This window comes from Gossypium arboreum, chromosome 12 (genome assembly GCF_025698485.1).
Source record: "Gossypium arboreum isolate Shixiya-1 chromosome 12, ASM2569848v2, whole genome shotgun sequence".
Taxonomy (NCBI): Eukaryota; Viridiplantae; Streptophyta; class Magnoliopsida; order Malvales; family Malvaceae; genus Gossypium; species Gossypium arboreum.
This window is the reverse complement of record NC_069081.1, coordinates 4,447,746-4,463,002: the sequence shown is the minus strand read 5'-3', so window position 1 is coordinate 4,463,002 and position 15,257 is coordinate 4,447,746. Positions and strand designations below refer to the sequence as shown.

Genomic DNA, 15,257 nt, shown 5'->3' with positions numbered 1-15,257 from the left:
ATATGTATTTTTATGTACATATTACTATTTTATATTACTATTACTAAATATATCATTTTTCCTATTTTATTATTAGTACATGATTTGTTTTTATTTTGTAAATATCATTATTATTGTTATTCTAATATTCTAGTATTCCATGTTAATATTTTTCATTAATGATATCATTTTTTTCGTCCTTTATCTATTTTAATTTCTCACTTTAGGAATATTTTTCTCATGTTTTAATTAATTTCAAAAATAAGGCAATGTACCGATTTAATATTAAGCCATCGATTTCATCGCTATGTTGGGTGAAATTATTGTACTTGTGTTAAAAACCGACACCCTTTCTAAAAAAAAATCGAAAGCTAAAATTCTCATTTTCAATCGGATCACGATTAAATATTATATTGAACTCGTATTTTGAAAATCAAGTCAACAAATGTTTATGAGATACCAATTTTGGGCGCGAGGTGCTAATACCTTCCTCACAGAATCGACTCGAACCCCAATTTTGCTCGAACTTTCACGTAGACCTAAATTTGGCCTTCTTTTTGTTTTAAAATAATTTTATTAGGTGTCCGATCACACCTATAAAAAAGGATCGGTGGCGACTCCCTTTGCTAATAAAATCAAAAGTTGGTTTTCAAATGTTTAATAAATCGCCACAATTAGCGACCAAGCGAAACTATTTTTTTTTACGTCGCTACAAGGCTAACTTAGGCAAATTTGAAACTAATAAATCGCTAGAGTCGCACAGATTGCGAGATGAAAGTTCTAACCTCACGACAGTTGGTATCTGAGTTAGTGTTTGAAGGTGTCGATTAAGATGATAAAAGGAGGAGATGAACATAATATCCTAATGGAAACCCATGGGAGGTCTAGGAAAAATAGCAAATCAAGGGATATGTTGTTGGCTTTGGAAGGTTGGGGACTGATCTCGAGGAATCCATGAGTGATGTGAAGGAAACACTCAAGGTAGTTGAGGGACGCATCGATGAGTTAGACTCTATAAGAATGTAGCTCAGGGACTATGTTGCAGGGGCTCTCAGTTCCAGTCGGGATACGATGAGAGAGACCTTCAATGTTGCCATGGATGATCAGATTGAGAAATTGACAGAGAAGAATGATGCTTTCGAAGCCATGATAACGACTTTGAAGGAATAGGTGGTGGAGCTCAAAAGGGAGCTCAATATCTGTAAAGTTGATTTAGGTAATGGGATGTTGGCTTCAGTATTGAAGAAACACAAAATGGATGTTCCTAAGTCAAAGAGTTCGAGAGGACGAGGTCCACAAGAGATATGGACAATTTTCTCAGGGGATGGAACGATACTTCCATGCGATAGGCATCGAGGTTGATGCCTATAAGGTAAATACTACTGTTGTCTATTTTATTGATGTTGCTATCTTGTGGTGACGTCCTAGGTTCACAGATGAGAAATAAAGTGGGACCACATTTGGGACTTGGGAGGAGTTTTAGAAGTAGCTGAAAAAACAGTTTTACCAATAGTATGCTGAGAAGGAGGCTCTAGCTAAGTTGTGTTGGCTTACGCAAACTATTCGGGAGTATGTCAAACACTTCAGTGAGTTAATGTTTCAAATATCTGACTTGAGTGACAAAGAAACATTCTACTAGTTTGAAGACAGGTTGAAGCCTTGGACGAAATAAGAGTTGCGTTTGACAAAGTATCACTGAGCTTATTGTAAACGTGGTTGAGGCAGAATCCTTTATTGAGCTTGGTCCGAGGAAAGATAAATTTGAGTCTTCCAAGTCCAAAGAGACGAGCAATTGTAGGGGAAACCATAAGGAAGATGGAAATGAAAATGGTGGCAATAGTAAGAATGGTAGCAATGAAAAACCACCTAATGGGAAGTGGAAGCCTATCAATAGATTGAAGGGGCTAGTGAAATGCTTCTTTTGTGATGGTCCACATATGGTGAAAGATTGTCTAAAGAAATCCCCTTTTTGCCATCGAAGGGGATGATGAGTCAGATAGAGCAATGATGAGGCTTGGTTTGATTGTGCGTTTTGTTGAAGCCAAGAGGGTCAGAGAGAATGAGAAGAAGACAGTGAAGGGCTTCTTATGTTATGGTCTGCATAGGATGCAAGATTGTCCATATCGATCTAAAATATCTGCAATCAGTAAAGAGAATGAAGCGGAGCCTATTAAGAGTTAGGCTTAAGAGATAAGATTATCATGTAATGTTTTAAGTTATTTGGAATATGTTTATGTTCATGGTTTAAACATGAATGGAAAATTACTTTTTCTTGTTTAAATATGTGTTTGAATTTGTATGATACTTTATGTTTAGAAAATTGTGGAGGATGTTTTATCATTATATACTATAGCAACATTGTAATGTCAATTAATTCTCAGAGTCAATTAGTCATGTTGACCACACATATTGTTATGGTGCAATAATCATCTTTGAATTTTAATTATAATTGAACAACCCTTGAGATTTGAAAAGTTTAAGATATGAAGAAGTACGAAATGGGCAAATGGTATAAAATTAAAAATAAATATAATGCTTAAATTTTTTTTGAAGAATTATGTTGAAAAGATTTAAAATATTAGAAATAAATAGAAAAAAAATCAAATTAAGTGGAGCAGAGTAGAGTGGGGTGGGGATAGATGAATCATACATCCATAGAGGTGTAGTGGTTTTAAAGATCATAAGTCCACTATGGAATGAGGTAGATGGAGGAGCAAAGCGTTGTAACTTTGGAGTGATGATGGATTTGATAGCATCTACCCCACTTCTCTTTATTGTCATCCCTAATTACAAGCAATTACATGCAAATTCAATTATTAGGTGGTTTTCCAAACCCTACCTAAAAATAATTTTATTTTGATAAATTTAGAGTAATAACAATATAATTTCTATTTTTAGAATGGGCATTTAGATCTAAATATAAAAATATTATTATATTAAAACTAAATAAAACATTTGGATAAATAATTTCCTTTTTAAATATTGAATTACACCATATATTATTCTTTAGTTGAAATTTGGGTATAATTTAAACTATACAAATTTATGAATAAGTAATATCTTATTATTTTAAATTATTTATAATTGGAACTTTTCTTATTATTATATTAAAACTAATAAAAATTGAATAGAAATGGTTTGATAAATGAATAACTTTATATTCCTCTTGAAATTACACTTTCATTATAATTTAAACTATTCAAGCCTATAAATAAACAATATTACAACTTCGTTGCAACGTCACCATATTCTTGGTCTACAAAAGCCATTGTCTCAACATTTTCATTATCGTTGAAATCTAGTTCATATTACTTACACCCCTTTGATAGACCTAAAAAATCCATACATTGTACTATATATCTACTTAGCACCTCTATTTTGAATTTTCGTTAAAAAATCTCCTTCAATATGTTCCAAGGTAACATCATTCTTAAACTTCATGTTAAAATGAGATTTGGATTAAAAAACAAGTCCATCCTCAATCAAAATAATATATTCATTCAAATTAATTGAGAACATAAATAAACACTTCAGCTTTTCAATTGAGGATATCAAATCTTAAATTTTGAACATTACAAAAAGATGATAATATTTCAACAATTCTTAACAACAAATAATCCAACCAAACTAACACTAACTTACTACAATGGCAAACAAACACATTAACACAAATTTCTTACAATTCACATATACCATATTTAGCAATTTGTAACCATAATAATAAAATAACATTCTATAGAAAACACTTACAAATTTACTATCTATAATTAATTAACACAATAATAACATAGTTTTGACCTAAATAATTTACGATATTTTTCATAACATAAATAAGAAAATAAATTTTTGATTTTTGTTTTACAAAATGGGGGAAGGGGATTTGGAAATGTAAGATATCACGACCTTAATGCTCATACATATCAAACTTAATGTGTACCAAATAGGCTTAACATTAACATTCACAGGTGTTGAGCTTCTGATTAATCAAGTCTAATATGTCCATAACAACATCAAAGTACAAGATTCCTGATAGAATCTTGAAAACTATTCAAATGAATTACTTAGACATCTATTGTTGTCAAGGTCACAGTAATGCAATTTTATCATCAACGTTGGACCTTAAAGTTCTTAATTGCCTAAGCAGATTCTATTGAATGAAAGTGTCTGGCTACAATGCAAAACAAACTATCAAAATAAACAATGAACACACATGATTGTTTATGCAATTTGATTGCCCTATGTCTGAGGAGCCTAACTCAGTGAGTAATTCCACTATATTTAATCCACAATACAATAAGTGAATCAAAGCCTATCACTTTCCAAATATATAGAGCTCACTTTTGTTCCTAAAGGTTAAAACACTCATCTCTAAGTTCTCCCCCAGAGAATTTAGGCAACTTGTTTTACACTCTCAATGCACTCTTAAAAAAATGTTCCTCAATGAACAAATAAGTTCTCTTTATGCTCTTGTACAAAACTTATACAAGTCTCTCAATATATAAGAGTTTTCAAGACTTAATAACATACTAGTAATCAATTACAATCCAACCCTTTAGAAATAGCATCTACAAAATAGCAAATGTAATATACTAATAAGTCTAATATAAAGCGAATTAGATATACACTTTTCAATAATGTCTTCAATATAATCCGATCGATTCTCCACAATTCAAAGGAGGTAATTGATTGAGTTGATACAATCCAATCTTTAAGGAAAGTAAGTTTAATAGATTAGTCTTCAAAGTATTTTTCATTAACTTATTATCCTTTAAGAGGTTAAATGTGCAAAGCTAAAATCATAATATAAATATAGTGGCCGAAGTGAGCAAACAAATATAAAAAAAATGGTTGAGAAATCTTTATTGTTCCAAAAGAAGAAAACGCCTTCTATTCCCCTATCCTAATTGTAAAACAATGAGGAATCCATATAAGTTGAGTAAGTTGTATATTAATAATGTAACGACTTGATAGTCACAGGTGTCGAAAAATATATTTTCGAGACTCCGTTTTGATAAATAACAAATATTTACGAAGTTAGTTGTGTGGTTAAATAGGTTTTGGTTAGGTGAATTTGCATGAATTAAGAGTAATTAGGTATAAGGACTAAATTGCATATAAAGTGAAAGTTGAATTATAGATTAAAGAATAATTAAAGGAATTAAATAAGCAATTATGCCATTAGCATTAAATGAGTCTGCATAAGATTAAAAAAATGTGTAAGTTTATTATATATATTATAATATAAAAACCTTAATGTTTAAGTATATATATTATAATATAAAAAAAAAAAAGAAAAGGGGGAAAGGAGAAAGGAGAAAGACAAACGACCTTAGGAGTTTTAAAGTTTCAAGTTCAACAGGTTAGTCAATTTAGTCCATTTTTTTATAATTTTTATGTTTTTAGAATCCCGGTATTAAATACTACTCGGCTCATGTCAAATTTTAGAAATTATTGAGTTTTAAGTATTGTCTATGTTGAATAATTTTAGTGTTAGGGATTAAATTGATAGAGTTTTAAGCTAGAAATGAAAAAGGATTAAATTGTAGAACTAATAGTAAATTTTGTGTAATAGGGACTTAATTGTGAAAAATTCAAAATTTAGGAATTTATGTGGAAATAGGGAGTTGAATTTAGTCTAAAGTGGAATTTGCATGAAAATAAAGAATTAATGTGAAGAATAAAAGTTAGTCTCGATTTAGGGACTAAATTTGAGTAAAAATTGAAATATTCAATATGAAATTGAATTGTGTTGTATTGATGATTTTTAATTGTTTTAATTCCGTAGCTAACGTTGTACTGGAGCTCTCGACTAAAAAAGGGAAAGATAAAGTAGACGAGGGATAACTCGGAATTTCTGGTTTGTATTTCTAAAATTCGAATTTAGTTGTTAATTTTTATAATTCAATTTAATGTATATGGTAAGTGTTGAGGTGAGAATTATTGTGTTTTGCAATTGAAATGGATTGATTTAGTATGTGATGAATTTATTGAATTTATATTGATTGAATTGGTATATATATATTTAATATATTGATTATTTGAATTGAAATGAATATTGGTTGTTTTTGAAAAGTGACATTAAACCCTATTAACTAATCGGGCTAAATTAGATATGGATGACATGTCGTAGGATTGGAAGAGTTTAGGGATTTCTTCGACTTCGAGTCGATGAGACACTGGGTGTCAATTTACTACTTCAGATTAATTCGATGAGACACTGGGTATCAATTTACTTCGGTTTAGCCGATGAGACACTAGGTGTCAAATTATTACTTCGAATTATCTGATGAGGCACTAGGTGCCAAACTAGTGTGTTTTGGTTAGATCCGTGTATCCGTTCAAGTCCGAATCATGTTAATAGGGGTAAGTGAATAATAAAGTTTTATAATTGATATTGAAATGGCATGGTATGAGAAATGGAAGTAAAATAGTAAATTGAAAATAAAATGTGAAATATGTTGCAAATATATGGAATATATGAGTTATATACTCATGAAATGAATATGGAAAGGATAATGCAATTGTATAAAGAAATGTGAAATAAAATTGTGAAAAGCTATTTATATAACAAGTACGTGAATTGAGATATTTGTGAAACAAATGAAATATGATATGGTTGTTGTAATAAATAAATATTAATATGTGTTTATATTTCAATCGTATATTTGTAATTTCTTATCTTTAAATATTATAATTATAGAAATACCACCGAGTTTTTACTCAGCATACGGTTTTGTTTTCCATGCGCAGGTTAAGTACTTAATTTTGATCGCTGATTCAGTATCCAATAATGGTCCCGAACTCAAACGTGGTGATGTTTATCCTTTTGTGTTGGCATGTACTTAGGGTGTCTTATTAATAGTTATTTTATGAATTAATTGTAATAAGATTATAAGTTAATATTAGTTGGTTATATACATATAAATATGTGTTTATGTTTGAGGTCATATTATAGCATGTTTAAGTTAATGTTTGAATGAACATGAATTAGGCAAAATAGATTGAATTTGACATATTTACAAATTGGATTTGATTGATGTTTTATTGATATGTTTTGATGATATAATTGTGGTACCAATGAGGGTACATTGGTTAGGTACCTAGGATGTTTGTTTTGATATGTTTTGGATGTGTTTGAGCGATAAATTTCGATAATGCTCCGAAGCTCTATTTTGACGACGGATATAGGTTAGAATGTTACAAATAACTAATGATGTTTGTGAAAAATAAAATAAAATAAAATAAATAAAATAAAGAACACACAAATTTTACGTGGAAACCCTTTCGCGAAAAAACCACGGGCAGAGGAGAAGAAAATTCACTATGTCGAAAAATTTGAATCAAATACAAGAGGAATAGACTATGTCTATTTATAGGCTTGCAAAGCCATATTCTAGTAGGATTGAAACACCTTATCCTAATCAATATAAAATATATGGAGTTTAATAAGGTTTAAAAACCTTATTCTAAAATAAAATAAAAGAAGTCTAGTTCTATATGGATTTTACTTTTATTTTATTTTCCATCGTATTTTATTTAAATAAGAATTTGGGTCACTTAATTCTAACAATCTCCACCTTGACACAAATTATCAATGAACAAGTTCTTCATCGCGAACTTTCAATAAACAAGTTCTCCACCTCTTCCATAAAACCCCTTAAGGGTTTAACTTCAACAATGAACACCAACCAAGTCTAAGCAATGCTCAAACTTGGTTATAGGAAGTGACTTAGTCATCATATCTGCAGGATTTTCATGAGTACTAATTTTGCTCGCAACAATATCACCACGAGCAATAATATCACGAACAAAATGATACCGAATATCAATGTGTTTTGTTCTCTCATGAAACATTTGATCTTTTGTAAGAAAGATGGCACTCTGACTATCACAAAATACTGTGCTGATTTGAAGGTCTTCATTGAGTTCACTAAATAGTCGCTTCAACCAAATAGCTTCTTTACAAGCCTCAGTAATCGCCGTGTACTCAGCTTCAATGGTAGACAAAGCGACTGTAGTTTGCAAAGTGGCTTTCCAACTAATTGCACAACCTCCGATTGTAAAGACGTAACCTGTGAGAGATCTTCTTCTATCAAGGTCTCCAGCAAAATCAGCATCAACATATCCTATAACTCCATCTTTAGTTCTTCCAAATTGTAAGCAAACATCAGTAGTGCCTCGTAAGTATCTTAAAATCCACTGAACTGCTTTCCAATGTTCTTTACCTAGATTTGCCATATATCTGTTAACTGCACTGACTGTATATGATAAATCTGGACGTGAGCAAACCATAGCATACATGAGAGATCCCACTGCACTAGAGTATGGAACATGTGACATGTACTCAATCTCATCATTTGATTGAGGAGACAAGGCCGATGAAAGTCTGAAATGGGCTGCTAAAGGAGTACTAACAGGCTTAGCACTCTGCATATTGAACCTGCAAAGAACTTTCTCAATTTACCCCTTCTGACTTAGGTACAATTTACTTGCTTTTCTATCTCTGAGAATCTTCATACCAAGTATCTTCTTTGCTGGTCCTAAATCTTTCATCTCAAATTCTTCACTTAGTTGGGCTTTAACCTTTCTTATCTCTCCTTTATCTTTTGCTGCTATCAACATGTCATCAACATAAAGAAGTAGATACACAAAAGAACCATCACTGTTTTTCTTGAAGTAAACACAACTGTCTAAACTACTTCTTTTGAAATCATGAGAAGTCATAAAGGAATCAAACCTCTTGTACCACTGTCTTGGTGACTGTTTCAAACCGTAAAGGGACTTTCTCAGTAAGCAAACTTAGTCCTCTTTTTCTGAGACTATAAAACCCTTTGGTTGTTGCATGTAAATATCTTCCTCAAGTTCTCCATGCAAATGCGTTTTACATCTAAGCGCTCAAGCTCCAAATCATGCATGGCCACAATACCAAGCAAAGCTCGAATCGAACTATGCTTAACAACTGGAGAGAACACATCTGTGAAGTCTACTCCTGGAATTTGACTGTAACCCTTTGCAACAAGCCTTGCTTTATATCTGGATTCTTCAACTCCTAGAGTCCCTTCTTTCTTTTTAAACACCCATTTACAACGAACAACCTTTTTGCCTTTAGGAAGTTTCACAAGGTCCCATGTTCTGTTTTTGTGGAGTGATTCCATCTCTTCTTGCATAGCAAACATCCACTTTTCTGAGTCTTCACAGCTAACCGCCTCAAAATAATTAGATGACTCTTGATTCGCATCTATATCTTCACCACATTTAAAGTATAAGCAACTAGATCAACCTCAAAGATACTTCTTTGGAGGTTTAATTTCTCTTCTAGTTCTTTTTGGCGATAGAGTATTGTGGTGAAGAAGCAACTTTATTCTCAATTTTTGTTCGGCTTGAGGAGTTGACTCAGATTAACTCGATGCTCCACCGCTTTTGATTTTCTTTATTGGAAGAGTCTTTAAGAGATAAGTTAGGTAGCATAGCGGTTTCATCAAAAACAACATCTCGCTAATCACAACTTTTCTATTTTCAGGACACCATAACTTATACCCTTTTACACCAGCTTTATAACCAAGAAAAATGCATTTAATAGATCTCGGTTCCAATTTTCCATTATCAACATGAGCATACGCAGGACACCCAAAAATCTTTAAATCAGAATAATTAGCAGGATTACCAGACCATACCTCTTGTGGAGTCTTTTTCTCAATGGCAATGGATGGAGATCGGTTGATCAAAAAACATGCAGTAGAGGCCGCTTCTGCCCAAAATGCCTTCGGTAAGTTGGCATTTGACAACATACATCGAACCTTCTCCATGATCGTTCTGTTCATTCGTTCTACAACACCGTTTTGCTGTGGAGTATGATGAACTGTCAAGTGTCTCATAATTCCTTCTGACTTGCACAATCTATTAAACTCATCAGAACAAAACTCTAAGCCATTGTCTGTGCGGAGGTATTTTATCTGTTTTCCCTTCTATTTTTCAATCATAATTTTCCAAGACTTAAATGCGGAAAACACATCGCTTTTCTGCTTCAGGAAAAATGCCCAAACTTTTCTGGAAAAATCATCAATAAATGTTAGCATATAATTAGCTCCACCTCTCAAGGCACTCTGGATGACCCCACGATCGAATGAATATACTCCAACGTTCCTTCGTGTTATGGATTCCTCTAGTGAATCGAACTCTCTTTTGCTTCCCAAAACACAAGGCTCACGAAATTCAGTTTGCAAATTCCTTGCCCATTAAGAAGTCCTCTTTGCTTAATTCGCCATGTTATTCTCACACATATGCCCTAGGCGATATGCCAAAGTTTAGTAATATCATCATCGACAAGGAAGAGGAAGTGACAAGCTGCATCACCGATGTGTGAGAACCTCAGTAAAACATATAACTTGGCAATTTTTCTCGCCCTTTCATCACAACAAGGACCCTTTGAAATCTTTAAAACCCCACTTTCAGTTTGTGTATCTGCACCTTTTGAATCAAAAGTACTCAACGAAATTAAATTTCTTTTCAATTCGGAACATGCCGCACGTCACTAAGTGTTCGACAACTCCATCAAACATCTTAACTTTAATTGTTCCAACACCGTGATTTTACACGAAGCATTATTTCCCATCAAAACAACACCTTCAGACATCTTGTTTAGTAAGTTGTAAACCAATCTCGATTGGGACTCATGTGGAAGGTGCAACTGAATCAAGTATCCACTCTCGCTTACTTTAGAATCATTGATAGAAGCGACTAGAAGTTCACCATCGCTGTAGTCTTCTACAACATCAGCTTCACCGAAATTTTACGGTTATTTTCCTTTTGATTGGTAGCCTCCTTTTAATCTTATTTTGTAGCTTATAGCACTCGAGTTTAATGTGCCCTTTCTTCTTGCGAAGTTACAAGTTTTACCTCGTTTGAAGACTTGATCTACCCTTAGATTTACCACGAGGATTCCGTTCTGTGTCCTACCACGATCATCATCAACATTAGATCTTGTCTCCCACGAACAATGAGACCCTCTCCACGAGAGTCGGGTTTAACCACAAGATGCTTCATCTTATCATACGAGGTTAAAGAATCATAAACCTCATCAACTGTGAGAAACTCGCGACTATATAAAATCGTGTCTCTAAAGGTTGAATAAGACGGGGGCAACAAACAAAGTAGAATCAACCCTAGATCTTCCTTATCATACTGAACCTCCATGGCCTCCAAGTTTGAGAGAATTTCTTTAAACACTGTTAAGTGTTTGTGTACAGACGCACCTTCCTCCAAACGATGAGCATAAAGACGATGCTTCATATGCAAATTGCTTGTTAGAGTTTTCGACATACATATTTGTTCTAGCCTTTTCCATAATGCAGCGGCAGTTTTCTCTTTCATCACATCCTGCAAAATTTCGTTGGACAAATGCAGATGTAATTGTGTTAATGCCTTTCGATCCTTACGCTTCTTCTCTTCATCTGTTAATGTCGAAGGCATCTTATCTATCCCTAGCAGGGCATCCTCCAGATCCATCTGTGCAAGAACTGCTTGCATCTTAATTTGCCACAACGCAAATCTGGTGTTGCAATCCAACAACGAAATTTCATACTTCAAAGACGCCATTACTGTAATCGAGATGAATAACCTGGAAGCTCTGATACCAATTTGTGAAAAATAAAATAAAATAAAGAACACACAAATTTTACGTGGAAACCTTTTCGGCAAAAAACCACGGACAGAGGAGAAGAAAATTCACTATGTCGAAAAATTTGAATCACATACAAGAGGAATAGACTATGTCTATTTATAGGCTTGCAAAGCCATATTCTAGTAGGATTGAAACACCTTATCCTAGTCAATATAAAATAAATGGAGTTTAATAAGGTTTAAAACCTTATTCTAAAATAAAATAAAAAGTTTCAGTTACTATATGGATTTTACTTTTATTTTATTTTCCATCGTATTTTATTTAAATAAAATTTGGGTCACTTACTTCTAACATGATGTTTGAATTGAATCGTGTCGATCCAACTAAAAATTAATTAAAATAATAACTTAAAAATTAATATCAAATCGATTTAATTTTTTTGAATTTGAAAAACAGGGACAGAAACAATTATTAATTACAATTTAACTATTTCAAACGTGGCTCTCTATTGGTCGCAAAGATCACTTGTTGGCCTTTATGACAACCTTCAAAATTTGTCCACTTGTACTTGTGAAGCTGAAACCAGCACCAACCAATACTGTTTTTGGCTGTTACACATAAATTCTTTATGATATAATTTTATCCATTTAAAAAAAAACTTTAGCATAAACTCCTCAATGAAAAGTAATTAATTTAAAAGGTTTATATTTCACAAACTATAATTTTTAGTAATCAAATGCCCATTCGGTGATGGCATTTAATGTAAAATATATCCTTTTTAATTATATCTCTCAAACTTTCTCGTGAGCCATTAATTGAATAGTCTTCAAATATTGTGAGGCCTCATCTTCTTAAATGTAATAAAAATATAAAAAAAAAGTTATTTATGCTTATAATATTTATAGGGTGTTTTTAATTGATATGAAGCTAACCAAGCATTATCTTATGCTGGATCTGGGTTATATCATTAACAGGCAAAGTCCCACACTCCACTTGCCTTATGGGGTGTTCCTTATCCATACATGTCGTTTTCCATATTCCTTTGGTTCTTCAAGCTGCAACGTACCATGAGGAAATTAGAAGGGAAAAGAAGGAAATGAATAATTCAGCAGGGATTCATGACCAGGAATACATTTCTCTGAGCTACGTGGAGGAAAAAGAAGCCGAAAACAATGGAATAAAACATATATATAGCGAGTAGTGACTGCCGACAAGGTAATTAAATAAGGTTTAAGAGAATGACATTGACGCGTGTTTGAATTGGACGATTTAAAGCAGTGTTTTGTTGCAGAGATTGAGAGAATGCAAAGGTAATAGCACCCTTTGTCTCCTTCTCCCATTTCTTATTGCAGAGATTGAGAGAATACAAAGGTTGAGAATCTGTTAGCCATGGCTTTGGGACCATGCAAATGGATTTCCACCATCACATTTGCCTTCCTTTTGCTCATATTCACTGTCACTCTTTGGAGCCTTGAATCAAATCAAGTTCAATACCCATTTGCAGGGTAGGTTCAGTTAATTTGAAATATACTCATATTTTCTTTGTTTCCACGTCACTTAATTTGAATATTATTTTGGGTTTATACTGTTTTTTTTTTATTTAAATTTTTATATCCACTCTATGCATTATTAGTGAATTAGATAATGAGGCATTGTTCATGCAGGGATTTAACAAAGATGATTCTAGGCAAGCTTGAAGGATGGAGTTTGGGCAAGCACGGGGTGATCACTGAAGAGAGTAAAAGAGAGACTAAATCTGTAGGACCAAACATGACATCTTGCCATCCATCTTATGGTCGTACGGATCTTCTTGTTGATTGTTGCCCACCAGGATTCCAATCACCGCTGCCCTTCGTTGATTTCCAGTTTCCCGATCCCCAGTCCCCATTAAGAATCCGCCGCCCAGTCCATGCTGTCGATGCCGACTACATCGCTAAATATGACAAGGCCTTGTCCATAATGAAGTCGCTACCACACCATGACCCTCGAAGCTTCTCCCGTCAGGCAAACTTGCACTGTCTCTTCTGCACCGGAGCCTACGACCAACAAAACTCCAATGCTCCGCTCAGTATCCACCGCACATGGTTTTTTTTCCCATGGCATCGAATGATGATATACTTCCACGAACGTATCCTGGGTAGTCTCATCGGAGACGAAACATTTGCTTTGCCATATTGGGCTTGGGACATCCCTCAAGGGATGGTAATACCCGATATGTACACCAACAACAGTTCATCTTTTTATCATACAATGCGCGACGTTTCTCATCTTCCACCACAAACGGCGGATTTAAACTATGTTTCGGACACAAATCTAAGCCCTGAAGATCAAATAGATTTAAATCTTGCATTTATGTATAACCAAATGGTGTCTGGAGCAAGAAAGACCGAACTGTTCATGGGGTGTACATATAAAGCTGGAAAGGAAGGTTACTGTAATGGACCTGGCACAATAGAGCTTGCCCCTCACAACGCTTTGCACACATGGATTGGGAGCAGCTTAAACCCTGGAAGGGAAGATATGGGTAAGTTTTACTCTGCAGCAAAGGACCCTATTTTCTACGCACACCATGCAAACATAGATCGTCTATGGGAAGTTTGGAGGGAAGCTCATAAACAACAATTGGATATCAAAGATCCAGATTGGCTCGACTCTTTCTTTTACTTCTATGATGAGAATTTGAGGCTCGTGAGGGTTAAAGTCGGTGATGTTGTGGATACAATCAAACTGGGTTATTCTTATGAACAGGTTCACCGTCCGTGGTTGAATATGCGTCCAAAGCCTTCTTCCCCACCAAAACTAGCTCGTCAAATGTTGAAAACGAAAGAGAAGAACAAATTAGAAATGTTGTCAAGGACCCATGTTTCTTCCTCCGAGTTGGATACTCATGGTCGAGCTCTGGACGCTAGCTTGACAGTAAAGGTTAGGAACCATTGGAGGAAGAAGGAGAAAGAAGAGGAAAAGGTCATAGTTGTGCACGGGATTGAAGTGAAGGGAGATGCATATGTTAAGTTTGATGTGTATGTAAACTTGATTGATCAGTTCAAGATCAGCCCAAAGTTCAGGGAATTTGCAGGGACCTTCGCTCACATTCCGGGCGGCGGAGCCGGGAAGAGGAAAATTGACCTTAAACTTGGAGTGTCGGAACTGCTGGAAGATTTGGAAGCCGATGAAGATGAAAGCATATGGGTAACATTGTTACCAACAACACCAAGTTGCAGCAACGTAACAATTGGAGGGGTTCGAATGCAGTACATCAAATAATTTTTATATATTTCTCGATTAAGTTTTGTTTTTCTTGCTTATTTCTTTTAAAATCATTATTTTTTTCATGATCACCCTTTTGCACTTAAAATAATAATCATGGGATGGGACATATTATATTAAAATTATTTTCTAGTTTTTATCTTTTTAAAAATTACTTTTACTTTTTATATTGTCTTGCATAAATTTTATGTATTACCAATAAATAATAACATAATAAATAAATCATTATATTCAAAAAAAATAGTAAAAGACTTTTCAATAATTACTAATAATTTTATTTAAAATAATTAAATAATCATAATCATCATAAATAAATATTAATAACTCTTGAATTTAGAAACTTGAGCTTAAGAGGTTAAGATCTTGAGTTTAGTGTTTAGGTTATCAAATT

At 33.6% G+C, this 15,257-nt stretch overlaps 1 protein-coding gene across 2 annotated transcripts; it reads left to right on the top strand.

Moving 5' to 3' along the window:
* Window positions 1-12,462: 12,462 nt before the first annotated feature.
* LOC108478462 (aureusidin synthase-like) lies at window positions 12,463-15,017 on the top strand. 2 transcript variants are annotated; one of them, XM_017780923.2, is made up of 3 exons: window positions 12,463-12,814; window positions 12,891-13,104; window positions 13,264-15,017. In XM_017780923.2, exons 2-3 carry the CDS (start codon window positions 12,989-12,991, stop codon window positions 14,861-14,863), a joined length of 1,716 nt encoding a protein of 571 aa, XP_017636412.1. In that variant the 5' UTR covers window positions 12,463-12,814; window positions 12,891-12,988; the 3' UTR covers window positions 14,864-15,017. The 2 variants fall into 2 exon arrangements, with proteins under 2 accessions (XP_017636412.1, XP_017636411.1); XM_017780922.2 differs by having other exon boundaries at window positions 12,463-13,104.
* Window positions 15,018-15,257: the final 240 nt, after the last annotated feature.